Raw genomic sequence first — 26,505 nt, forward strand, 5'->3', positions numbered from 1 at the left:
GCTCTATACGTAATATCAGAAGCGTGTTCACAATGAACATTCTAAATGCGCATGCGCAAATATGACATAGCAATCCCGCATGCGATAGTCGGCGAAACAGAGCAAACGGGAACGCGCTTCTACTAAGAGATGAAGACTGTAGCGCATGAGCATAGCATCAAGTAGGCGGATGACGTGGGGTCACGGCCGCCTAACGGTCAGATTTTCAACTGGCTGATCTAAAAACGTGACCAGGACATTAAAAAAAAAAAAAAAAAAAAAAAAAAAAAAGGGTTGATTTTGCTGAGCTGAAAAAGGGGAATTAAAACAAAGATTACTGTATTTGTAATAAATATTTAAAAAATCATTAATGAAACTCCTATTTATTTGTAACAAAGAATTGGATTGTGGATCAGCGTCAAGGTAACTTTACCTTCGCTTTAAGGTAAGGGAGCATTCTGCAGAGGTTTAGATACAAGGTAATCACAGAGGTAAAAGGTGTATTAATATAACATTGCTGGTTATGTAAAACTGGGGAATTGGTAATACTGTAAAGGGATTATCTATCTTTTTAAACAATAAAAATTCTGGGAGTACACTGTGCCTTTAACAACTTGAGCAGGATTTATCAAACCAATTCTCCTAAAATTGTGCCTTAAAAAACAACTGAAAATCTTGATTTATTAATGCAAAATGCACCCAAAATTGGGCAAGTACAACTATACATTCCTCTTGCTTTGTTTACGTTTGCCAAAACGCACAGGTGCGCTTAAAAAAAAAAGGGTTAAATTTGCTAGTTTTAGTCGCATTTCCTAGAGTCTGCCTTAGCATTATGCCCAGTTACCATTTATCAATTTTATGCACCTTTGGAGAATGCAATCTACAAATGTGCATGTTATAGTTTTCCATAGGTACTGTGGAGAACAGCATTATAAATGATGTCTGAGCTTGTGTTATGTTCACATCTATTTCTAATGGAATACTTTCTGATTCTAGCAGGTCTATCCTTGGCTAGATACATATTATGCCAAATATAGAATGCAAAATTGCCCCCCCAAAAAAGAACGAACATTGTATTAATTTGAATGTGTTACGGTTATATAGGGTCATTATTATAACCTAATAATATAAAAAAAAACTAATGATAAATCAGGAACACTACCTTTTTTCGCGTGTAGAAATTAATCTTAATCTGCCCCAGCTCACTTTACAAACAGCGCAAATTAATTCATATTTTTTTGATAAATTTGCGCGCACCGGTACGCCTCTCCAAGGCCAAGTTGCAGATAACTTGAAGGAGAATACAAAAGAGAATTCTCCAAGCCCTTGATAAATCTAGCCCCTTATGGTGGATCTGGTGGGGGGGAGGGGTGTGTATAGATATACAAATTTATGTTATATACACATATATATTCTCTCACAAATAGTGTACTAGGTATCACATACACACAATCATTGCATTTTTCAAGACAATTTATAAAAAAAATTTAATGGTTCAATTATTATTACCAAAAAAAATTACTATAAGAGGCATCTGTGAAAACACAATACAAACACAAATCTATATTCAGGTTTTCCCAATTAAATAAATTAAATACAAAGGTTTGGAGTATATTAAATACTGGAGTTCAAAGGATTACACAAATTAAGAAAACAAAATATTGTAAACTGTCAAATTGTCCAACAATGTTATTGTGTATGTAAAGCTCAGTCGAGACGGTTAAATGGCAGTCAATGTACTCACGAGTCAGACAGTCTCACACCGCATTACCTTCCTGCTTTACCGGTATATTTTTCCGTGTAACAAATCAAGCACCTTACGCTAGGATGTGAGAGGGATGCTTTCAGCTGTGTGTTATTGAGGGTGGAGACTAATATCCGGGTGTAGCATTATGGCGGTGGTTGTGAGTATGCGCAGTGGTAGAAAAGGAATTTTATGAAACAGCAACAGGAGGTAAGTTTAAATTGTTAGACGCTGTTTATTTTACTAAGCTATACCACTTAAACATCTCTGATAGAGCATATATCTACTGTATTATAATCACGGCAGGAGCGTAACTATAGGCCCACTGCGACTGGGCCCATCGCTTTTTTTACCATCGATTTTAAAGCCCCTTATTTATAGAGCAGCAGTTTTTCTATTCTCCATTCGAGGTCACTAAACTTGTGACTGCTCACTGCTGTGCTGACTGAGAAAAAAACCTCCGGAAATTAAAAAGAAAGCTCGGTCCAGAAATCTATCAGTTTTCTAGGTATTCTGTTTAGTTGGTTTTAGTGATGCAGGCTGCGCAGTTATTCCCTATTGTTTTGTTTACTACCTGAAACCCGTGAGTGAACCCATCTCATACTTATTATTGCTTTATTTCCGTTTAGCAAAGATCATCTTGGTGTTTATGCTATGATCTGAGCTCTGATGTAATATGAAAAGGGCAAAGAAGTGATGGCAACACAGTACACACATTATACACCTCAGTGCAGTGCAACATGCTTCAGCTACATTTTATTATTTATTTTTAATGTCACCCAAGTCACTTCCAGAAAAAGAGGAAGCCTGAGCTCAGTACAGGATAGCTGACTGTTTTTGTGTATGTATATACAGTATCTCACAAAAGTGAGTACACCCCTCACATTTTTGTACACATTTTATTATATCTTTTCATGTGACAAAGGGTTAAAAAAGCATAAACGTTTTTTTTTTTTGTTTTTTTTTTTTATAATATTTTTATTAAGAAAACAGATGGGATACAAAAAAGAAAAAGGAAAAAACAATAGCAGCGGGGAACAGTATCAAAAACATAACAACAAAAGAAATATCTGTCATGGCATTCCCATCTAAAAGGAAAAGGAGACCATAGACATTGACAGGAACACCAAAAACCAGACATTAATCAAATCATAGCATTTGACTCTATAGCTAAAATAAACTGAGCTCTTAACTATCTGTCCCCACTGTGTCTTTCAATATGTCTCATCTGTGAACTTATTTTCTAATAAAGATTGCTGGACGACACGCAAGACTAAATAAGTGCAAAACAAAGACAACACAAAAAAAAAAAAAAAAAACCCAGCAACAGGACAACACAGAACAAAAAAGAAAAAAAAAAAAAAAGTAAATTCATATCAGCCTTCAAATTTACATTCACAATCTGTTCGCTCTAGTAATAACTTGTTATACCTGCGGCAGTTCCCCTCTTAATATTGCATTCATAACATATTCTGTCGATCTTAGCGGATAAATAATTTTCTTCTGTGTATCTATTGCCTGGGAGTATATAAAGATTTCCCATTTTTTGAAAAAATTCTCAACTTCATTACTTTTATCTTGTTCTATCGTGCATTGTTCTAGTGTCATTTGTTTAAAAATAAAGTTACTCACTTCTGCTATGGATGGTAGTTTTTTTGAGATCCAAGTTCTCAGCAACAGGAACCTAGCCACCCCTATAACTAATTCAATGAATAATTTATTTTTTATTCTGGAGTCTGCTTGAAATAAAAAAAAGACTGTGTCTCGGGAGACTGATATCCCTGTTTTTAATATCCTTGAGAGTAGAAAACTTATTTTATTCCAGTACTGTCTAACTAATGTACATTCCCAGAAATAATGTACAATATCTGCCCCTCTGTCACCACATTTCGCGCATTTATCCTTAATTTGAGTATTCCATCTTGACATAGCACAGGGTGTCAGGTATGTTTGATTAAGCAAGAAGATATGTGCTTCTCTAAAATTGGAAGAAGTGAAAATCTTGTTTTATTTTATTGATACTATTATATATGTGGTCTTCGTTACATTCTCTAAACCCCTTCAGTTGCCATTTTTTGACAATAAGTTTTAAGTTTAAACTACCCTCCTGTCTCAAAGACTCATTATACCATTTTCTAATCGAGAAATCTCCTGCTTTACTTAAATTGAGGTTCAGCATAAGTGAGGACCAGTCCCAGTCCATTTTTTGGAGGTGTAATAGCTTATTAGCTAGACTCCTTATTTGTAAATAGGCAAAAAAAAAAATTATTGGGTAAATCATATTCAACTCTTAATTCCTCAAACGTTTTAATCTGTGGATTTTCTGTATTGAAATTAATCATTTGACCAATATATATCAATCCCTTACTTTTCCACCTGTGGAAGACTGCAGATTTTAACGCTTCCGGAAAAAGGGGGTATCCAGTTATTGTTAAATAATTAGATATTGTATAATTAGCTTTTAATTTTTTGCAATACTGCTGCCACGCTTTTATAATACCCATAACTGAGCTGATCTTTCTTTCATGTAATTAACAAGAGTCCATGAGCTAGTGACGTATGGGATATACATTCCTACCAGGAGGGGCAAAGTTTCCCAAACCTTAAAATGCCTATAAATACACCCCTCACCACACCCACAAATCAGTTTTACAAACTTTGCCTCCAAGGGAGGTGGTGAAGTAAGTTTGTGCTAGATTCTACGTTGATATGCGCTCCGCAGCAAGTTGGAGCCCGGTTTTCCTCTCAGCGTGCAGTGAATGTCAGAGGGATGTGAGGAGAGTATTGCCTATTGAATGCAGTGATCTCCTTCTACAGGGTCTATTTCATAAGGTTCTCTGTTATCGGTCGTAGAGATTCATCTCTTACCTCCCTTTTCAGATCGACGATATACTCTTATATTTACCATTTCCTCTACTGATTCTCGTTTCAGTACTGGTTTGGCTTTCTACAAACATGTAGATGAGTGTCCTGGGGTAAGTAAGTCTTATTTTCTGTGACACTCTAAGCTATGGTTGGGCACTTTATTTATAAAGTTCTAAATATATGTATTCAAACATTTATTTGCCTTGACTCAGAATGTTCAACTTTCCTTATTTCCAGACAGTCAGTTTCATATTTGGGATTATGCTTTAATTATCATATTTTTCTTACCTCAAAAATTTGACTTTTTTCCCTGTGGGCTGTTAGGCTCGCGGGGGCTGAAAATGCTTCATTTTATTGCGTCATTCTTGGCGCAGACTTTTTTGGCGCAAAAATTCATTTCCGTTTCCGGCGTCATACGTGTCGCCGGAAGTTGCGTCATTTTTTTGACGTTATTTTGCGCCAAAAATGTCGGCGTTCCGGATGTGGCGTCATTTTTGGCGCCAAAAGCATTTAGGCGCCAAATAATGTGGGCGTCTTATTTGGCGCCAAAAAATATGGGCGTCGCTTTTGTCTCCACATTATTTCAGTCTCATTTTTCATTTGCTTCTGGTTGCTAGAAGCTTGATGTTTGGCATTTTTTTCCCATTCCTGAAACTGTCTTATAAGGAATTTGATCTATTTTGCTTTATATGTTGTTTTTTCTCTTACATATTGCAAGATGTCTCACGTTGCATCTGAGCCAGAAGATACTACAGGAAAACCTCTGCCTGCTGGATCTACCAAAGCTAAGTGTATCTGCTGTAAACTTTTGGTAGCTATTCCTCCAGCTGTTGTTTGTATTAAATGTCATGACAAACTTGTTAATGCAGATAATATTTCCTTTAGTGATGTACCATTGCCTGTTGCAGTTCCCTCAACATCTAAGGTGCAGAATGTTCCTGATAACATAAGAGATTTTGTTTCTGAATCCATAAAGAAGGCTTTGTCTGTTATTTCTCCTTCTAGTAAACGTAAAAAGTCTTTTAAATCTTCTCTCTCTACAGATGAATTTTTAAATGAACACCATCATTCTGATTCTTTGGACTCTTCTGGTTCAGAGGATTCTGTCTCAGAGATTGATGCTGATAAATCTTCATATTTATTTAAGATGGAATTTATTCGCTCTTTACTTAAAGAAGTACTAATTGCTTTAGAAATAGAGGATTCTAGTCCTCTTGATACTAATTCTATACGTTTGGATAAGGTTTTTTAAAGCTCCTGCGGTTATTCCAGAAGTCTTTCCTGTTCCTAATGCTATTTCTGCAGTAATTGCTAAGGAATGGGATAGATTGGGTAATTCATTTACTCCTTCTAAACGTTTTAAGCAATTATATCCTGTTCCGCCTGACAGATTAGAATTTTGGGACAAAATCCCTAAAGTTGATGGGGCTATTTCTACCCTTGCTAAACGTACTACCATTCCTACATCAGATGGTACCTCGTTTAAGGATCCTTTAGATAGAAAAATTGAATCTTTTCTAAGAAAAGCTTATCTATGTTCAGGTAATCTTCTTAGACCTGCTATATCATTGGCTGATGTTGCTGCAGCTTCAACTTTTTGGTTGGAAACTCTAGCGCAACAAGTAACAAATCGTGATTCTCATGATATTATTATTCTTCTCCAGCATGCTAATAATTTCATCTGTGATGCCATTTTTGATATTATTAGAGTTGATGTTAGATTTATGTCTCTGGCTATCTTAGCCAGAAGAGCTTTATGGCTTAAGACTTGGAATGCTGATATGGCTTCTAAATCAACTCTACTTTCCATTTCTTTCCAGGGAAACAAATTATTTGGTTCTCAGTTGGATTCTATTATTTCAACTGTTACTGGTGGGAAAGGAACTTTTTTACCACAGGATAAAAAGTCTAAAGGTAAAAACAGGGCTAACAATCGTTTTCGTTCCTTCGTTTCAACAAAGAACAAAAGCCTGATCCTTCGTCCTCAGGAGCAGTTTCAGTTTGGAAACCATCTCCAGTCTGGAATAAATCCAAGCCTGCTAGAAAGGCAAAGCCTGCTTCTAAGTTCACATGAAGGTACGGCCCTCATTCCAGTTCAGCTGGTAGGGGGCAGGTTACGTTTTTTCAAAGAAATTTGGATCAGTTCTGTTCACAATCTTTGGATTCAGAACATTGTTTCAGAAGGGTACAGAATTGGTTTCAAGATGAGACCTCCTGCAAAGAGATTTTTTCTTTCCCATGTCCCAGTAAATCCAGTGAAAGCTCAAGCATTTCTGAATTGTGTTTCAGATCTAGAGTTGGCTGGAGTAATTATGCCAGTTCCAGTTCCGGAACAGGGGATGGGGTTTTATTCAAATCTCTTCATTGTACCAAAGAAGGAGAATTCCTTCAGACCAGTTCTGGATCTAAAATTATTGAATCGTTATGTAAGGATACCAACGTTCAAGATGGTAACTGTAAGGACTATATTGCCTTTTGTTCAGCAAGGGAATTATATGTCCACAATAGATTTACAGGATGCATATCTGCATATTCCGATTCATCCAGATCATTATCAGTTCCTGAGATTCTCTTTTCTAGACAAGCATTACCAATTTGTGGCTCTACCGTTTGGCCTTGCTACAGCTCCAAGAATTTTCACAAAGATTCTCGGTGCCCTTCTGTCTGTAATCAGAGAACAGGGTATTGTGGTATTTCCTTATTTGGACGATATCTTGGTACTTGCTCCGTCTTTACATTTAGCAGAGTCTCATACGAATCGACTTGTGTTGTTTCTTCAAGATCATGGTTGGAGGATCAATTTACCAAAAAGTTCTTTGATTCCTCAAACAAGGGTAACCTTTCTGGGTTTCCAGATAGATTCGGTGTCCATGACTTTGTCTTTAACAGACAAGAGACGTCTAAAATTGATTACAGCCTGTCGAAACCTTCAGTCTCAATCATTCCCTTCGGTAGCCTTATGCATGGAAATTCTAGGTCTTATGACTGCTGCATCGGACGCGATCCCCTTTGCTCGTTTTCACATGCGACCTCTTCAGCTCTGTATGCTGAACCAATGGTGCAGGGATTACACGAAGATATATCAATTAATATCTTTAAAACCGATTGTTCGGCACTCTCTAACGTGGTGGACAGATCACCATCGTTTAATTCAGGGGGCTTCTTTTGTTCTTCCGACCTGGACTGTAATTTCAACAGATGCAAGTCTCACAGGTTGGGGAGCTGTGTGGGGATCTCTGACGGCACAAGGAGTTTGGGAATCTCAGGAGGTGAGATTACCGATCAATATCTTGGAACTCCGTGCAGTTTTCAGAGCTCTTCAGTTTTGGCCTCTTCTGAAGAGAGAATCGTTCATTTGTTTTCAGACAGACAATGTCACAACTGTGGCATACATCAATCATCAAGGAGGGACTCACAGTCCTCTGGCTATGAAAGAAGTATCTCGAATTTTGGTTTGGGCGGAATCCAGCTCCTGTCTAATCTCTGCGGTTCATATCCCAGGTGTAGACAATTGGGAAGCGGATTATCTCAGTCGCCAAACGTTGCATCCGGGCGAATGGTCTCTTCACCCAGAGGTATTTCTTCAGATTGTTCAAATGTGGGGGCTCCCAGAGATAGATCTGTTGGCCTCTCATCTAAACAAGAAACTTCCCAGGTATCTGTCCAGATCCCGGGATCCTCAGGCGGAGGCAGTGGATGCATTATCACTTCCTTGGAAGTATCATCCTGCCTATATCTTTCCGCCTCTAGTTCTTCTTCCAAGAGTAATCTCCAAGATTCTGAGGGAATGCTCGTTTGTTCTGCTAATAGCTCCGGCATGGCCTCACAGGTTTTGGTATGCGGATCTTGTCCGGATGGCATCTTGCCAACCATGGACTCTTCCGTTAAGACCAGACCTTCTGTCTCAAGGTCCTTTTTTCCATCCGGATCTGAAATCCTTAAATTTAAAGGTATGGAGATTGAACGCTTGATTCTTGGTCATAGAGGTTTCTCTGACTCCGTGATTAATACTATGTTACAGGCTCGTAAATCTGTATCTCGAGAGATATATTATAGAGTCTGGAAGACTTATATTTCTTGGTGTCTTTCTCATCATTTTTCTTGGCATTCTTTTAGAATACCGAGAATTTTACAGTTTCTTCAGGATGGTTTAGATAAGGGTTTGTCCGCGAGTTCTTTGAAAGGACAAATCTCCGCTCTTTCTGTTCTTTTTCACAGAAAGATTGCTATTCTTCCTGATATTCATTGTTTTGTACAAGCTTTGGTTCGTATAAAACCTGTCATTAAGTCAATTTCTCCTCCATGGAGTTTGAATTTGGTCTTGGGAGCTCTTCAAGCTCCTCCGTTTGAACCTATGCATTCATTGGACATTAAATTACTTTCTTGGAAAGTTTTGTTCCTTTTGGCCATCTCTTCTGCTAGAAGAGTTTCTGAATTATCTGCTCTTTCGTGTGAGTCTCCTTTTCTGATTTTTCATCAGGATAAGGCGGTGTTGCGAACTTCTTTTGAATTTTTACCTAAAGTTGTGAATTCCAACAACATTAGTAGAGAAATTGTGGTTCCTTCATTATGTCCTAATCCTAAGAATTCTAAGGAGAAATCATTGCATTCTTTGGATGTTGTTAGAGCTTTGAAATATTATGTTGAAGCTACGAAATCTTTCCGTAAGACTTCTAGTCTATTTGTTATCTTTTCCGGTTCTAGGAAAGGCCAGAAAGCTTCTGCCATTTCTTTGGCATCTTGGTTGAAATCTTTAATTCATCTTGCCTATGTTGAGTCGGGTAAAATTCCGCCTCAAAGAATTACAGCTCATTCTACTAGGTCAGTTTCTACTTCCTGGGCGTTTAGGAATGAAGCTTCGGTTGACCAGATCTGCAAAGCAGCAACTTGGTCCTCTTTGCATACTTTTACTAAATTCTACCATTTTGATGTATTTTCTTCTTCTGAAGCAGTTTTTGGTAGAAAAGTTCTTCAGGCAGCGGTTTCAGTTTGAATCTTCTGCTTATGTTTTTTGTTAAACTTTATTTTGGGTGTGGATTATTTTCAGCAGGAATTGGCTGTCTTTATTTTTATCCCTCCCTCTCTAGTGACTCTTGTGTGGAAAGATCCACATCTTGGGTAGTCATTATCCCATACGTCACTAGCTCATGGACTCTTGTTAATTACATGAAAGAAAACATAATTTATGTAAGAACTTACCTGATAAATTCATTTCTTTCATATTAACAAGAGTCCATGAGGCCCACCCTTTTTTGTGGTGGTTATGATTTTTTTGTATAAAGCACAATTATTCCAATTCCTTATTTTATATGCTTCGCACTTTTTTTCTTATCACCCCACTTCTTGGCTATTCGTTAAACTGATTTGTGGGTGTGGTGAGGGGTGTATTTATAGGCATTTTAAGGTTTGGGAAACTTTGCCCCTCCTGGTAGGAATGTATATCCCATACGTCACTAGCTCATGGACTCTTGTTAATATGAAAGAAATGAATTTATCAGGTAAGTTCTTACATAAATTATGTTTTTTGATCTTCTTAGGTATATCTGCAACTTTAGTATGCAAGAGAGCCTTTAGAGAGTAGGGTTTCACTATTCCCTCTTCCAGTGGCCTTGCTGTATAATATTCCTTATCTAACAGCCATTCAGCTGCAATTTTAACAAGGCATGCTAAGTTATATTTTCCTATATCTGGAAGTGCAAATCCTCCAGATTCCTTTAAAAGAGAAAGTATTTTAAGAGAGATTTTTTTTCTTTTCTTACCCCACAGAAAATCGATTATATTTTTATTGAATACTTTAATATCTGTGGACTTAATGAGTAGCGGTAGATTCTGCATTTTATACAGTATTTTTGGGAAAATAATCATTTTAATTAAGCTAATTTTGCCTGACAAGGCCAGGGGAATATATTTCCATACATTTAACTGGTCAGAATTTTTTTGTAAAATTGGTTTAACATTCAAGTCATACCATAACTTAGGGTTCTTACTAAGATTAATTCTATTATATCCATTAGTTGTGGGATACTCTGTTTGCTATTTCTCAAGAATATCAAGACATCATCAGCATATAGCAAGATCTTTTCCTCTATATTATTACAAACAATCCCTTGCATCTCTTGACGAATTTTAATAGCTAATGATTCGATAGACAAATTAAACAAGAAAGGTGACAAGGGACAACCTTGTCTTGTACCTCTTTTCAGAGCAATCTCTGCAGATTCCACTCCATTCACTGAAATTACAGATATCGGAATTTTTTATATTGCTTTGATATAATTTAGAAAGGAGCCCGAGAAACCAAACTTCGATAGTGATGTGAAAAGATGATCCCACTGTACCGCATCAAAAGCTTTTTCTGCATCTATGGCTATTAAAGCTGCATCTTCTCTTATTGTCATGTTCTGTCTCAGGATATCATGTGAGAGCCTCATTGTCTGGAACAGTTGCTTTAAAGGAAGATTAGTAGAAGCCATACTGATTGAAAATGAAAACAAATTTATTTAAACAACAAAATACTTTGTTTAAGCAAATACTTGCAGGATATTTAAATATGCTACTCAGGTATGTTAAGACCACATACAGCAGGAGTGAAAAGAAAGAAAACTAGTAAGCAGAGATGCAGATTCAAAAAGGAAAGTCTTTCTCCTGGTAATAACTGAAATGTAAGATTTGCACAAGGCAGAACACAACTTGTGAACAGGTAGCAGGTTTAAAGGTAAAGTCTTTCTCCTTGTAATTGCTGAGTGCAGGAATTGCACAATGCAGGAAACAACTTGCAAACTGGTAACAGATTTAAAGGTAAAGTCTCTCTCCTTGTAATTGCTGAGTGCAGGAAATGCACAAGGCAGGAAACAAACTTGCAAACTGGTAACAGGTTTAAAGGTAAAGGCTTTCTCCTGGTAATACCTTGTAAACAGGTGCAAAGGTGAAGTCTGTCTCCTGGCAATAGCTTGGTGCAGGAATTGCATAAAGCATGAAACAAACTTGTAGATTGGTAACAGGTTTAAAGGTAAAGGCTTTCTCCTGGTAATACCTTGTAAACAGGTGCAAAGGTGAAATCTTTCTCCAAAGAAGTACAGGAAACAGGTTCTGACTTGACAAAACAGATCCAATGTGAAGACAAAAATGCAGACTAAAAGCCTTCCTTAAATAGGGAGGTTTTGCACAGGGTTGGTTCTGATTAATTCCAGAATTGAGAACACCTGTGTGTTGCACAGGTGTAACAACAAGTAAGGCAAATAGTTATTTATCAGATCTTTTAAGATCCATACTATTGTTGGAACTGGCTGTGGCTCAACATGTAAGCAAACAGAAATAGCAACCACAGAGCCACAGGTTCAAATCCCTATACAGCCCTTCTTGGCAGAATGCCTCCCAGACCTTTTCTTTTTCTTTTTAGTCTGGAGGCTTGGTTCATGACAGATGCCCCCTCCAAAGAGCGCACTCTGGGCGCTCAAAGCCTGATCAAACATCTGAAGGTGGGATTTACGAACAAGTGTTCCATTTGAAGCCCTAATACAATCAGATGGAATTGATTCTTCGCTTGGAACAGCTGCCTGAGATTGGGGACCCTTAGAAGATATCCCTGTAGGCATAACAAGAGCTGAAAAACCAAGACAGTTTTGATTTAGAGGTTCCTGATTATACCCAGCAGCTTGCAATGGACTGGCTGATGGGCAGAGTACCTCCGGGTAGGAAAAGACCTCTCCTTCAGAGTCAAGGAATTTGTTATCTGGGTCATATCTGCCTGATGGGTAGAGTACCTCCGGGTAAAGTATGACCTCTCCTTCAGAGTCCAGGAATTCATTTTCTGTGCCATTTATATCCAATTCAACCATCTCATCCAATTCTTTCTCAGTCAATGAGTAGCTGGGTGAAGGTGGTGCAAGGAGGTGTGGATCTTTAGAATTGGCAGAGTCTGATTTAGCTGGAAGGTTTGTCACTTTTATGTCTGATGAGTGACATTTGTTAGCTGGATCTCCAGCCAGGGCAGAAACAAGGTAATGTGCAGGATTTCCAGGAGGTATTTTTGCAGAGTTCCCCAATGTGGTTGATGCAGAAACAGATGCAGTGGTATGGGTAATGGATGTAGTTGGAGTTGTACTCCCAATGACCATCTGTTTCAAATCAGGTACCATTTCTTGAAGCGTGTTAGAAACGGTTGTTTGTAGAATTGATGTATTCTCAGTAGCTGGATCCTCTCCAGGAGCATCTTTAAGTTTGCTAGTGGAAGAATAATTTGTTCCCTTAACATCAGAGTCCATTTTAAACTTGGCTATATCTCGACTTGATCCTCTAGGGGGTCTTACTGGACACCCTGTGATGTGGTGACCAGTTCCCCCACAATAGAAACAGAGGTTAAGCTGTCTTCGCCGAATTTTCTCCTCTTCTGTTAAGGGTTCTTTAAAACCTTTCCTTGTTTGGGAGGTAACTTTAGACAAGGTTTCGGTTGGGAGAGATAACATTTCCACCAGCTCCATAAAGTTAATGAGTATGTCCTTAATAAACTTTAACACTGAATCCAATATAGCAATAATCCCAGAGGGCTCTCTTTTAGGGTCTTCACATTCTGTCATGTTCTGTCTCAGGATATCATGTGAGAGCCTCATTGTCTGGAACAGTTGCTTTAAAGGAAGATTAGTAGAAGCCATACTGATTGAAAATGAAAACAAATTTATTTAAACAACAAAATACTTTGTTTAAGCAAATACTTGCAGGATATTTAAATATGCTACTCAGGTATGTTAAGACCACATACAGCAGGAGTGAAAAGAAAGAAAACTAGTAAGCAGAGATGCAGATTCAAAAAGGAAAGTCTTTCTCCTGGTAATAACTGAAATGTAAGATTTGCACAAGGCAGAACACAACTTGTGAACAGGTAGCAGGTTTAAAGGTAAAGTCTTTCTCCTTGTAATTGCTGAGTGCAGGAATTGCACAATGCAGGAAACAACTTGCAAACTGGTAACAGATTTAAAGGTAAAGTCTCTCTCCTTGTAATTGCTGAGTGCAGGAAATGCACAAGGCAGGAAACAAACTTGCAAACTGGTAACAGGTTTAAAGGTAAAGGCTTTCTCCTGGTAATACCTTGTAAACAGGTGCAAAGGTGAAGTCTGTCTCCTGGCAATAGCTTGGTGCAGGAATTGCATAAAGCATGAAACAAACTTGTAGATTGGTAACAGGTTTAAAGGTAAAGGCTTTCTCCTGGTAATACCTTGTAAACAGGTGCAAAGGTGAAATCTTTCTCCAAAGAAGTACAGGAAACAGGTTCTGACTTGACAAAACAGATCCAATGTGAAGACAAAAATGCAGACTAAAAGCCTTCCTTAAATAGGGAGGTTTTGCACAGGGTTGGTTCTGATTAATTCCAGAATTGAGAACACCTGTGTGTTGCACAGGTGTAACAACAAGTAAGGCAAATAGTTATTTATCAGATCTTTTAAGATCCATACTATTGTTGGAACTGGCTGTGGCTCAACATGTAAGCAAACAGAAATAGCAACCACAGAGCCACAGGTTCAAATCCCTATACAGCCCTTCTTGGCAGAATGCCTCCCAGACCTTTTCTTTTTCTTTTTAGTCTGGAGGCTTGGTTCATGACACTTATCTCCTGATGTTTATCTACCAGATCATTAAAATATTCAATAATAATGCAAGCTTTGCGTATATTAACCACAGAACTTCGATTGTTCATAAACCCTACCTGATTTATATGTATGATATTACCAAAAATTTTTTTTAATCTTTCCGCGACTATTATTGCTAAAATCTTATAGTCCACTTTTAGTAGGGAAATAGGTCTATACGCGTCTGGCTTCTCAGGGTCCCTTCCTTTTTTATATATCAAAATTGTATTTGCTTTAGTGAAGTTCTTTGACATTCTAGAATTCTCGGAATAATACCAATTGTATAATTTAGTCAAATATGGTGCAATTTCTTTTTTTAAAATTTTATAAAACTCGGCTGGTAAATGATCCGGCCCAGGTGCTTTATTTAATTTAATCTTATTAATTGTTGTTTCTACTTCTTCTACCGTGATAGGCTGATTAATTGTATTAGCTTCTTCCAATGTTATTTTGGGGGTAGTTATTGAATCCCAAAACCGCTTCTTATTCGAGCTGTCTAACTCACATGCATCATAGAAATTGCTATATATTTGGTAAAAGATCTCATTTATTTCTGACGGGTCATGTATATATGTATCTTCCACTTTTATTGCCGAAATTATATTAGTTTTTTTTTCAGATTTAACTACTTTCGCTAGAAGACTACCTGTTTTATTTCCAAATTTCATAAACTTTGCTTTACTTTTGAGATCTTCTCTAATAGTTTCTTGTGTATAAAATGTGTCCCTTTCTTGTTTTGCCTGGGTGTATCTGAACCAATTATTTTTTGTAGTACTTGATAGGTATCTATTGTAGGAATTTATAACTTGATTCGTTAATTGTTCTTCCCTTCTCTTTTCTTTTCTTTTTAAATGTGGCCATATAGCTTATTATTTCTCCCCTTAACACCGTTTTAGCTGTTTCCCACAGTATTTCTATCCTATCTAAATATTCTCTGTTCAAATTTAAAAAAATATTGAATTTTTCTCTTAACATACCTACAAAAGTTGCATTTTTCAGCATGTATTTCGGGAAGTGAAGTAAGGGTAAGTTCTAGAGTAATAGGAGCTTGATCAGATATAATTACATCTTTTATGTCTGCCTTTGGGTTAACCAACAATAAGGGCTCAGATATCAGGAAAAAATCAATCCTCGATAGTGATTCTAGTGATTTTGATAAGCATGTGAATCTTTTTAGATCTGGATATTGGAGTCTCCAAATATCATGGACTTTAAGTGATTTTTTTTAAATGTATGCAGGATTCTCATTTCCTTTGATATTCTAGAATCCTTTTTCCTACCTTTTGTGCTTTTCCTATCTAATGGGAATCTAGGTGTTAAATTAAAATCACCAGCAATTATTAAATTTTTTTCATTATATTTTAACAATAATACCTGCAATTTATTCCAAAATTCCGGGTCCAAATTATTTGGGCCATAGACATTACACAATGTATAAATCTTTTTTTTTTTATTTCTATTTCAATAATAATATAACGTGCATTGTCATCTTTTATAACTTCAAGAATTTTGTATTCTAGATTCTTACCAAGTAGTATAGCTACGCCCTTTTTCCTTTCTAGACATGGAGTGGCAACTACTTCTTTTACCCAATTAACTTTTTTAATTTAGCTAGTTCTGTTGCCGACAACCTGACTTCCTGAAGAAAGGCAATATCAGTATTTAATTTTTTAAGATGCTTTAAGATTGTCTTTCTTTTGATAGGAGACACAATACCACCGACATTCCATGATGTAAGACCTAGTGAATTCCTTATACCCCGTATCCTAATTTTATTCTATACAGACTACCAACCACCATTTTTCCATAACTACTAGAAATATCTTAAATTTTGTGAAGGCTGATAAGAAGAGAAGAGAAAAAAAAAAAAAATACATACCCAAACAAATTAAAAATTTAACGCTGTTCTCCTTTAAGTCATAAATCCTGACAAACTGTGACATAGCAGGATAGACTACAAATGCCTGTAGCCCCTTTTGAATGAATTGCGAACACGATTGTGACATTATTTTCCTTTTATTCGAGGTTTCCGGTGAAAAGTCTTGAAAGATAAGGACTTTCCTGTCATCCAACAGGAGGGGTTCTGAAAGTTTTTTAAGATATTTTAAGATTTCAACTTTGTCCTTATAGTTCAAGAATTTTGCTATCACTGGCCTAGTGCGGGATCTACCCGTAAGGTCTTCACCCAAGTATTGCTTACTTAAACCCAGTCTGTGTAGCCGCTCAGCTATAATTTCTGATCCTTCCCTTTGCATACCCAATTTCCTTGGTATTTCTTTGGTGATAAGTACTTCTAAATCTCTATTTACATATTTTTCAGATATGCCTATGAATCTTAGGTTATTTCTTCTTGATCTATCTTCTGCAACATCTGCTCTGTCTTGTAGTTTTGCAATTTGTCCGGTTAATTCTTCAATCCTATTACTTTTAATAGTCAGTTGATCCTCTAGGTTCGAAATTCTATTCTCTATTTCTCCTATTCGTGCATTAAAATGTTTTAACTCATTTGATACCGTTGAAATTTCTAGCCTGAGATTATCAAACTGCGGCATCAGTAAAGCAGAAATTTTCAGTTATTAACATTTGTGTTTCTATATTTATATGTGGTGTGTTCAAGCTGTCTAAATTCTCTTGTATGGGTTCAGTTATATTCTTGTTCTTATTTCTTTCCCTAGTTTTGGCTGACATTACAGCTGGGGACTTATCTTTTGAATTCTGAATAAACTTATCCATTAAGAATCACTTTTTCTTGTTATTGTGAAAAGATACCACAGAGAAAAAAAAAAAAAAGGGAGAGTGTGAAGATAAAAACTAATGTGGAAAAGTGTTAGTAGTGAGTATGAGCCTCTCGGGCAGGTGTAAATCTAAGTGATCAGGCACTAAGCCAGACTCTACAAAAAGGATAAAAAATAAAAGGTGTGGAAAAGTGTCTAAGGTCAACAGTGAATAGTTAGTGTAAGAATGTGTGGGGGGAGAAAGGAAAAAAAAAAGAAAATCTATATATCAAATACCCAACAAGGGATAGTTTATGATGTTAGGCAATATGCAATTTTCTGAACTATTTTATTTCTTTGAATTTAATCTCTTAACTACTTTTAAAAGCAGTTTTTTTTGTGTTTTTTTTTTTTGTCACTGCAGAAGGAAATTCTATAGGTTTATTAATTCTGTTTGCACTTGTTGCTCAAATACATTCAAGAACCGGATTCTATATGAGTTTTTCAGTGCTATAGAACTTCTTCAATGCGGAACATTCAATCTTAGAGAAAACAGAATTCAATTCACTTTGCACTCTTCTGTTTTAACAACCTGGCCTAACAAGCCTTCCAAAAACCAATTTAAACCAGATGCCAGATATTCCACTAGAATCTTTGCATTCTGTTCACAACACATACCCTCTGAATCAGGGTCCCAGACTTATACCCTAGACACACTGTATAATATTCACAATGGTAAAGACATAGGTGTTTACAACAGATAACAAACTCTGAATCAAAAACAGCTCAATTGGTCATAGATTAATTTCTAACATATATCTTTATCAAACGAAACTATCAGTCTTTCCAGGTGTCACCAGGTACCTAGTTCTAAACATATTAAGCACAGCACAGTCCACTTGCATGCTAATCCCAGACTTGCACACTAGGCGATCTGAGTTTTCTTCGTATTAATATAGTGAGACTTTTAATCAGTTTGGTATTCCATCTCAAGATCAGTGTCCGCTATCAGTATTTTCCAGATGCCACCTAGTACCAGTTTCTTCACTGGGAACTTTAGACCTCAAACACGGCACAGACCTCTTGCACACTTGTCCCAGACTTACACACTAGGCACTCAATATATTCTTCCTTATAATGTATTATGGTATATTGCAGTTAAGTCCCCTCAAGCTCAGACTTTGCTTTATATCTGTAGGGTTACACTTTTATATAGTTATATAGTTAGCCCCAGGGTTTTCTTTTCCTTTTATATCTGTATTCTTTCTCTTTTCTTTTCCTTTTTTACAGCAAATATAATAAGATCAGATATATCAATGTGAGGTTTGTTGACTCAATTTTATGTGTAACAGTTTTCTTCACTGGGGCAAACAATGTATAGCACCTGCCTATCAGGGACAGAAAAAGCCTGCTGGATTCCAGAGACCTAGGTCAGTGACTCTCTTTGCAATATCACACAGCTATGGGCCTTCACATCAGCTTCCCCCTATATAGTACCCAAAACAGGGATCACGTTTTCCAGCTGAGTTATTTGTCTGGTTTTTTTTTTCCACCCAACGGTGACAAAAATTAGGCAGGTGAAACAAATAAATGCCTCAGGCCTTGGTATTATCTCGATTATTACCAGGTATCAGTCACAATCTTCCCTGCACCCAGACTAATCAAACTGCACACAATCTACTCACATCCTTATAGTCAGAAAAAGAGAATAACCTTGCAGCGGCTTTTACAACACATAGTCTGATGTATAAGTACTTATCTTGAAGGATGGCTTTTTCCTCTGATATATCGTCAGCCTTGTAACTCCATGTCCATATCCATGAGCATTTCCATGAGCAGCGTTGCTCCCGCCAGAGAGCTTTACTGGCTGTGGGAGATATTCGGTGGAGTACCTTTGTTACCTCTGTGTCACGTACCCACTGAGCGTAGCCTGCTAAGGCTTCACGGTAGTCGGTGAAGAGCGCTCCCTGTCTGGTACTATTTGCTTGGCTCTTTTTTGGCCTAGAGCCTGTGACTGGCGGTTGGAGTATACTCGGAGCAAACGCTGACTGCGCGCCACTCCGATGTTACCGCCCACCGGAAACTCCCTCTTTGCATAAACGTTTAATACCAGCACAAAACTATTTTAATGGGGCATTCTACTGTAGCAATACATTGATCTTTTGTTAGGGCATTTTATTTTTAACCGCTTAAAGGGCCATTATACACTCATTTTTTTTCTTTGCATAAATGTTTTGTAGATGATCTATTTATAAAGCCCATAAAGTTTTTTTTTTTTTTTTTTTTTTTTTTTTTTTTATGTATAATTTTGCTTATTTTTAAATAACATTGCTCTGATTTTCAGACTCCTAACCAAGCCCCAAAGTGTTATTTGAATACCGTCAGCTACCTTCTCCAGCTTGCTCCTGTTTGTGTAAAGGGTCTTTTCATATGCAAAAGAAGGGGGAGGGGGGGGAGTGTCTTATTTCCCACTTGCAGTGGGCTTTCCAGCTACCTTTTCAACAGAGCTAAACTGAAAGCTTCTAAGTAAGTTTTTAAACCATTTTATACTGGATTTTTATATCAGTATCTGTGCATCTTATTCTTTATAGTAGTGTCTATTACATGCAGTTATATGAAAATGAGTGTATACTGTCCCTTTAAGGACAGAGATTTTTTCCAAGTTTCTGTTCTTAAATGACAAGCCATTTTGAATTTTTGCTCAGTATTGGTTTCATCATAATTATCCGCTCTCTTGTTAAGTGCACTCAAACATATTATACATCTTTTTGTAACAGACAAACAGGCCTTTCTTGTGATACCTTTATATTTTGTAAAATAACAATAAATAGGGATTTAGTACTGAAAAATTGGTTAAAGTCAAAAGAATACCTCATATGTCTAGGTTTTCAAGTACTTCATAGCAAATATAGGTCAAATACTACACAGATGGAACTACTAAAATGTGCCGACTCCTAAGCTTAGTTTTTTGCTTTTTCAAATAAAAATATCAAGAGAACGAAGAAAAAAATAATAATTGAAATAAATTAGAAAGTTGCTTAAAATTGCATGCTCTATCTGAATCATGACAGTTTACATTTGACTAGACTATCTTAAGTTTTGCCTTTGTCTAATGTTTGAACCATGTTATTGAAAGAAACTAGTAATATATTAACACTATGGGGGTTTTTTAGATAGAATTTTGCCAGTTTGTGTTTTTGGATTTTAATCTTTATAGTAGGGGAAAAATGACTTTTGGCCATCCCTGTGAGATATGCTATACATGTGGGTTTGTGGAGACTTGTCCTTAGGCATAACCTAAAAATAACTACTCTTTACACAAAACACTGGGTACACATCTCATAGCAGTTACCCTACACAAAGTCTGCCCTTTCCTGACTACCCGTAGCTGGTATCCTCAACTGTTCTTTTGCAGCCACCAAACTCCTATAGTTGAACAGTGTCTTAAAGGGACAGTTAACCCCACTAACATCAATATCTATTCTAAAAATGCATAACCATTTAATCACTATTCACATACACCCAGTAATAAAGAAGAGCTATAGCCATAATTATACCTAATGTAATAGTCATTTTCAATGTCTCCAAAATGGCCCCCAAACTCCTCCTTCCTCTACCTTCTTTCTCAACATTCAATATTTTTTTCAATGCCTCGGCTCGTTCCCGAGGCTTTCAACTGTGTCATCACGCAGTGCAGATGACAAAGAAACGCTACTCACAAGGCAATACACATGCGCACCGCAATTTGTTTCCCTGTCTTCATTACCGGAGTAGCAGAGTCCGAAGTGTTCCACTTCCTGTTCAACCCGTTGCTCCTCTGCAATATTGTTCAATATGGTATTATATTTATATTTTATATATATATATATATATATATATACAAATATACACACTATATACCCAGCGCTAAAATATACTGTATTAAAACATGTAATATCATTTTATATCATTAAAAACAGAATTTATATCTTACCTGATAAATTCCTTTCTCCTACAGTGTGTCCAGTCCACGGCTTCATCCTTACTTGTGGGAATATTCTCTTCCTTAACAGGAAATGGCAAAGAGGCACACAGCAAAAGCTGTCCATATAGCCCCTCCTCTGGCCCCGCCCCCCCAGTCATTCGACCGACGGTTAGGAGAAAAAGGAGAAACTATAGGGTGCCGTGGTGACTGTAGTGTATAGAGATAAAAAAATTTAAGCCTGACAAAAAAGCCAGGGCGGGCCGTGGACCGGACACACCGTAGGAGAAAGGAATTTATCAGGTAAGATATAAATTCTGTTTTCTCCTACATAGGTGTGTCCGGTCCACGGCTTCATCCTTACTTGTGGGAACCAATACCAAAGCTTTAGGACACGGATGAAGGGAGGGAACAAGTCAGGCGACCTAAACGGAAGGCACCACGGCTTGCAAAACCTTTCTCCCAAAAACAGCCTCCGAATAAGCAAAAGTATTGAATTTGTAAAATTTTGTAAAAGTATGCAGTGAGGACCAAGTCGCTGCCTTACAGATCTGATCAACAGAAGCCTCGTTCTTGAAAGCCCATGTGGAAGCCACAGCCCTAGTAGAGTGAGCTGTAATTCTTTCAGGAGGCTGCCGTCCGGCAGTCTCATAAGCCAATCGGATGATGCTTTTCAGCCAAAAGGAAAGAGAGGTAGCAGTAGCTTTCTGCCCTCTCCTCTTACCAGAATAAACGACAAACAAGGATGAAGTTTGTCTGAAATCCTTAGTTGCCTCTAAGTAGAATTTTAGAGCACGGACCACATCTAGGTTGTGCAACAAACGTTCCTTCTTTGAAACTGGATTCGGACACAGGGAAGGAACAACTATTTCCTGGTTAATATTCCTGTTGGAAACCACCTTTGGAAGAAAACCAGGCTTGGTACGTAAAACTACCTTATCTGTATGGAACACCAGATAGGGAGTAGAACACTGCAAAGCAGACAATTCAGAAACTCTTCTAGCAGAAGAAATAGCAACCAAAAACAGAACTTTCCAAGATAGTAACTTAATATCTATGGAATGTAAGGGTTCAAACGGAACTCCTTGAAGAACTGAAAGAACTAAGTTTAGACTCCAAGGAGGAGTCATAGGTCTGTAGACAGGCTTGATTCTAACTAACGCCTGTACAAACGCCTGTACATCTGGCACGGCTGCCAGTCGTTTGTGTAACAAAACAGACAGAGCAGATATCTGTCCTTTTAAAGAACTAGCTGACAAACCTTTATCCAAACCCTCTTGGAGAAAGGAAAGTATTCTAGGAATTATGATTTTACTCCAAGAAAATCCTTTGGAATTGCACCAACGGATATATTTTTGCCATATCTTATGATAAATTTTCCTAGTCACTGGTTTTCTGGCTTGAACCAGAGTATCTATAACCGAATCAGAAAACCCACGCTTAGATAGAATCAAGCGTTCAATTTCCAAGCAGTCAGTTGCAGAGAGACTAGATTTGGATGTCTGAATGGACCTTGTACTAGAAGATCCTGCCTCAAAGGTAGCTTCCATGGTGGAACCGATGACATATTCACCAGGTCTGCATACCAAGTCCTGCGTGGCCATGCAGGAGCTATTAGAATCACCGAGACCTTCTCCTGTTTGATCCTGACTACAAGCCTGGGAAGGAGAGGGAACGGTGGAAACACATAAGCCAGATTGAACGACCAGGGCGCCACTAATGCATCCACCAGTGCCGCCTTGGGATCCCTGGATCTGGACCCGTAGCGAGGAACCTTGGAGTTCTGACGGGACGCCATCAGATCCATATCCGGATTGCCCCATAGTTGGGTTAACTGGGCAAAGACCTCCGGGTGAAGTTCCCACTCCCCCGGATGGAAAGTCTGACGACTCAGATAATCCGCCTCCCAGTTGTCTACTCCTGGGATGTGAATTGCAGATAGATTGCAGGAGTGATCCTCCGCCCATTTGATGATCTTGGATACCTCTCTCATCGCTAAGAAACTCTTTGTTCCTCCCTGATGATTGATGTACACTACAGTCGTCATGTTGTCCGACTGAAATCTTATGAACCTGGCCTCCGCTAGTTGGGGCCAAGCTAGGAGCGCATTGAATATCGCTCTCAGTTCCAAAATGTTTATTGGGAGAAGAGACTCTTCCCGAGACCATAGACCCTGAGCTTTCAGAGAGTCCCAGACCGCGCCCCAACCCAAGAGGCTGGCGTCGGTCGTGACAATGACCCACTCCGGTCTGCGGAAACTCATTCCCTGAGACAGGTGATCCTGAGTCAGCCACCAGAGTAGTGAGTCCCTGGTTATCTGGTCTACTTGAATTTGGGGAGACAAGTCTGCATAATCCCCATTCCACTGATTGAGCATGCACAGCTGCAATGGTCTTAAATGAATTTGAGCAAAAGGAACCATGTCCATTGCTGCAACCATTAGTCCTATTACTTCCATGCACTGAGCTATGGAGGGCTGAGGAATAGAATGAAGAACTCGGCAAGCGTTTAGAAGCTTTAACTTTCTGACCTCTGTCAGGAAAATCTTCATTTCCACCGAATCTATTATAGTTCCCAGAAAAGGAACCCTAGTGGACGGGGACAGGGAACTGTTTTCTATGTTCACCTTCCACCCGTGAGATCTGAGAAAGGCTAAAACAGTGTCTGTATGAGCCCTTGCTTTGGAAAGAGACGACGCTTGGATTAAAATGTCGTCTAGGTAAGGTGCTACAGCAATGCCCCTCGGCCTTAGGACCGCTAGAAGGGACCCTAGCACTTTTGTGAAAATTCTGGGAGTGGTGGCTAAACCGAATGGAAGAGCCACAAACTGGTAATGTTTGTCCAGAAAGGCGAACCTCAGGAACTGATGATGAGTTTTGTGGATAGGGATATGCAGATACGCATCCTTTAAGTCCACGGTAGTCAAGTATTGACCTTCCTGGATTGTTGGCAAAATCGTCCGAATGGTTTCCATTTTGAAAGATGGAACTCTGAGGCATTTGTTTAATATCTTTAAATCCAGAATTGGCCTGAAAGTTCCCTCTTTTTTGGGAACTACAAACAGGTTCGAGTAAAACCCTAGACCTTGTTCCCCTGAGGGGACTGGGTTTATCACTCCCATCTTTACTAGGTCTCCTACGCAATGTAAGAATGCCTGTTTCTTTATCTGGTCTGAAGATAAGCGAGACATGTGGAACCTTCCCCTTGGAGGAAGTCCCTTGAACTCTAGAAGGTATCCCTGGGAGACTATTTCTAGTGCCCAGGGATCCGGAACATCTCTTGCCCAAGCCTGAGCAAAGAGAGATAATCTGCCCCCTACTAGATCCGGTCCCGGATCGGGGGCTACCCCTTCATGCTGTCTTGGTAGCAGCAGTAGGCTTCTTGGCCTGTTTACCCTTGTTCCAGCCTTGCACAGGCTTCCATGCAGGTTTGGGCTGGGCAGCGTTACCCTCTTGTCTAGAGGCTGTGGAGTTAAAAGCCAGTCCGTTCCTGAAATTGCGAAAGGAACGAAAATTAGACTTGTTCTTAGCCTTGAAAGGCCTATCTTGTGGGAGGGCATGGCCCTTACCCCCAGTGATGTCTGAAATAATCTCCTTCAATTCCGGCCCAAAAAGGGTCTTACCTTTGAAAGGAATATTAAGTAATTTAGTCTTGGACGACACATCTGCCGACCAGGATTTTAGCCAAAGCGCCCTACGCGCCACTATAGCAAAACCTGAGTTTTTCGCCGCTAATTTCATTATTTGAAAGCGGCATCCAATATAAAGGAATTAGCTAACTTAAGTGCGTGAATTCTGTCCATTACTTCTTCATATGAAGTCTCCTTCTGGAGCGAACTTTCTAATTCCTCGAACCAAAAAGACGCCGCTGAGGTGACAGTAATAATGCACGTAACTGGTTGAAGAATGAAGCTTTGCTGAATAAAAATCTTTTTAAGCAATCCTTCCAATTTTTTATCCATAGGATCTTTGAAAGCGCAGCTGTCCTCTATAGGAATAGTTGTGCGCTTCGCTAACGTTGAAACTGCTCCCTCTACCTTCGGGACCGTCTGCCATGCGTCCCTTCTGGGGTCTACAATAGGAAACATTTTATTAAATATAGGAGGTGGGGCAAAGGGTATACCCGGCTTCTCCCACTCCTTATTCACTATGTCCGCTACCCTCTTGGGTATTGGAAAGGCGTCATTGTGCACTGGAACCTCTAAGAATTTGTCCAACTTGAACAACTTCTCTGGGATTACCATAGAATCACAGTCATAAAGAGTAGCTAATACCTCCTTAAGCAGGGCGCGGAGATGTTCTAGCTTAAATTTAAATGCTACTATATCAGGTTCTGCCTGTTGAGAAATTTTTCCTGAGTCAGAAATTTCTCCCTCAGACAGCCCCTCCCTCACAGCCAATTCCGATTGATGTGATGGTAAAATAGATAAGGCATTGTCAGCGTCTAATTGTTCATCCTTTTTATCTGTATTTAAAACTGAACAATCACGCTTTCTCTGAAATGCTGGCAGTTTGGATAAAAGATTTGCTATAGAATTATCCACTACTGCTGTTAATTGCTGCATAGAAACAAGCATTGGCGCGCTAGAAGGTGTCGCCTGCGTGGGCAAAGCTGGTGTAGACACAGAAGGAGAGGATGTAGAACTATCCCCACTACCTTCATTAGATGAATCATCTTGGGCAACTTTATGAAATGTGACAGTACTGTCCTTACTTTGTTTGGACGCTATGGCACAATTATCACATACACTCGAAGGGGGGACCACATTGGCCTCTATACACACAGAACATAAGTTATCTGATGGCACAGACATGTTAAACAGATTTAGGCAGGCTATTAATGTAATAAAAACGATTTTAAGCAAAACCGTTACTGTCTCTTTAAATAATAAAATGACACACTTTATTTCTGAATGTTGAAAAAACTATGAAGGCAATGTCCGATTTTTATAAAATTTATACCCCAGTGTCTTAATGCTCTCTAGACCCTTAAATAAGCAAACCGGAGCTAATTGTTCAAATTAACCGGTTTTACACACTACAGTCCCTGCTACAGCCTTTGCTGTAGCTTTTACCTTCCTTAGGGGTTATCCACCACAGAAATAAGCCTTCCGGAGTCTGTTTCTGAGACACAGGACCCTCTCACATGAAGCTGCATGCACTGCCTTTGAAATTAACTGCGCAACTTTGGCGCGAAAATGAGGCCTCCTCCCTCAGCATACTAGAGTGAAGGGGCCTTCCTGGCTAGATTAGGCGTCTAATACCAATGCCTGATCTAATTAAAACGTTCCCAAGTGTATATATGTTCACAAAACATGTCAAATGCTATTAAAATGTGATATAAATCAATTGATTTGGCCCACAACAGTGTCTACCAGCACAAAGCCCAAGAAAAGTAAGCCTGTTATCTGTTTACTGAGTTTTAAGAAAATGGCTTACCGTTTCCCTAAGGGGAAAAATGACAGTCTTCTAGCAATAGCATGTGTTGTTAGAAAGGAGACTGGTCATACCTGGAGCAGATGAGTCTGCAAACTGTTACCCCCAACTGAAGTTCTCTGGTTTCAACAGTCCTGCGTGGTAACAGCAATGGATTCTAGTTACTTGTGCTAAAATCATAGTC

The 26,505-nt window shown here is 38.5% G+C and overlaps 1 protein-coding gene across 1 annotated transcript in view; it reads left to right on the forward strand.

The window, feature by feature from the left end:
• The first annotated feature begins 1,871 nt into the window (after window positions 1–1,871).
• Window positions 1,872–26,505, forward strand: part of SLC39A1 (solute carrier family 39 member 1) — a 133,135-nt gene continuing 108,501 nt past the window's right edge. The window contains exon 1 of the mRNA XM_053704087.1: window positions 1,872–1,933. Coding sequence (XP_053560062.1) covers window positions 1,916–1,933 — 18 coding nt within the window. The 5' untranslated portion in view covers window positions 1,872–1,915. The remainder of the gene's footprint in view (window positions 1,934–26,505) is intronic.

Source organism: Bombina bombina, chromosome 1 (genome assembly GCF_027579735.1).
Source record: "Bombina bombina isolate aBomBom1 chromosome 1, aBomBom1.pri, whole genome shotgun sequence".
Lineage (NCBI taxonomy): Eukaryota > Metazoa > Chordata > Amphibia > Anura > Bombinatoridae > Bombina > Bombina bombina.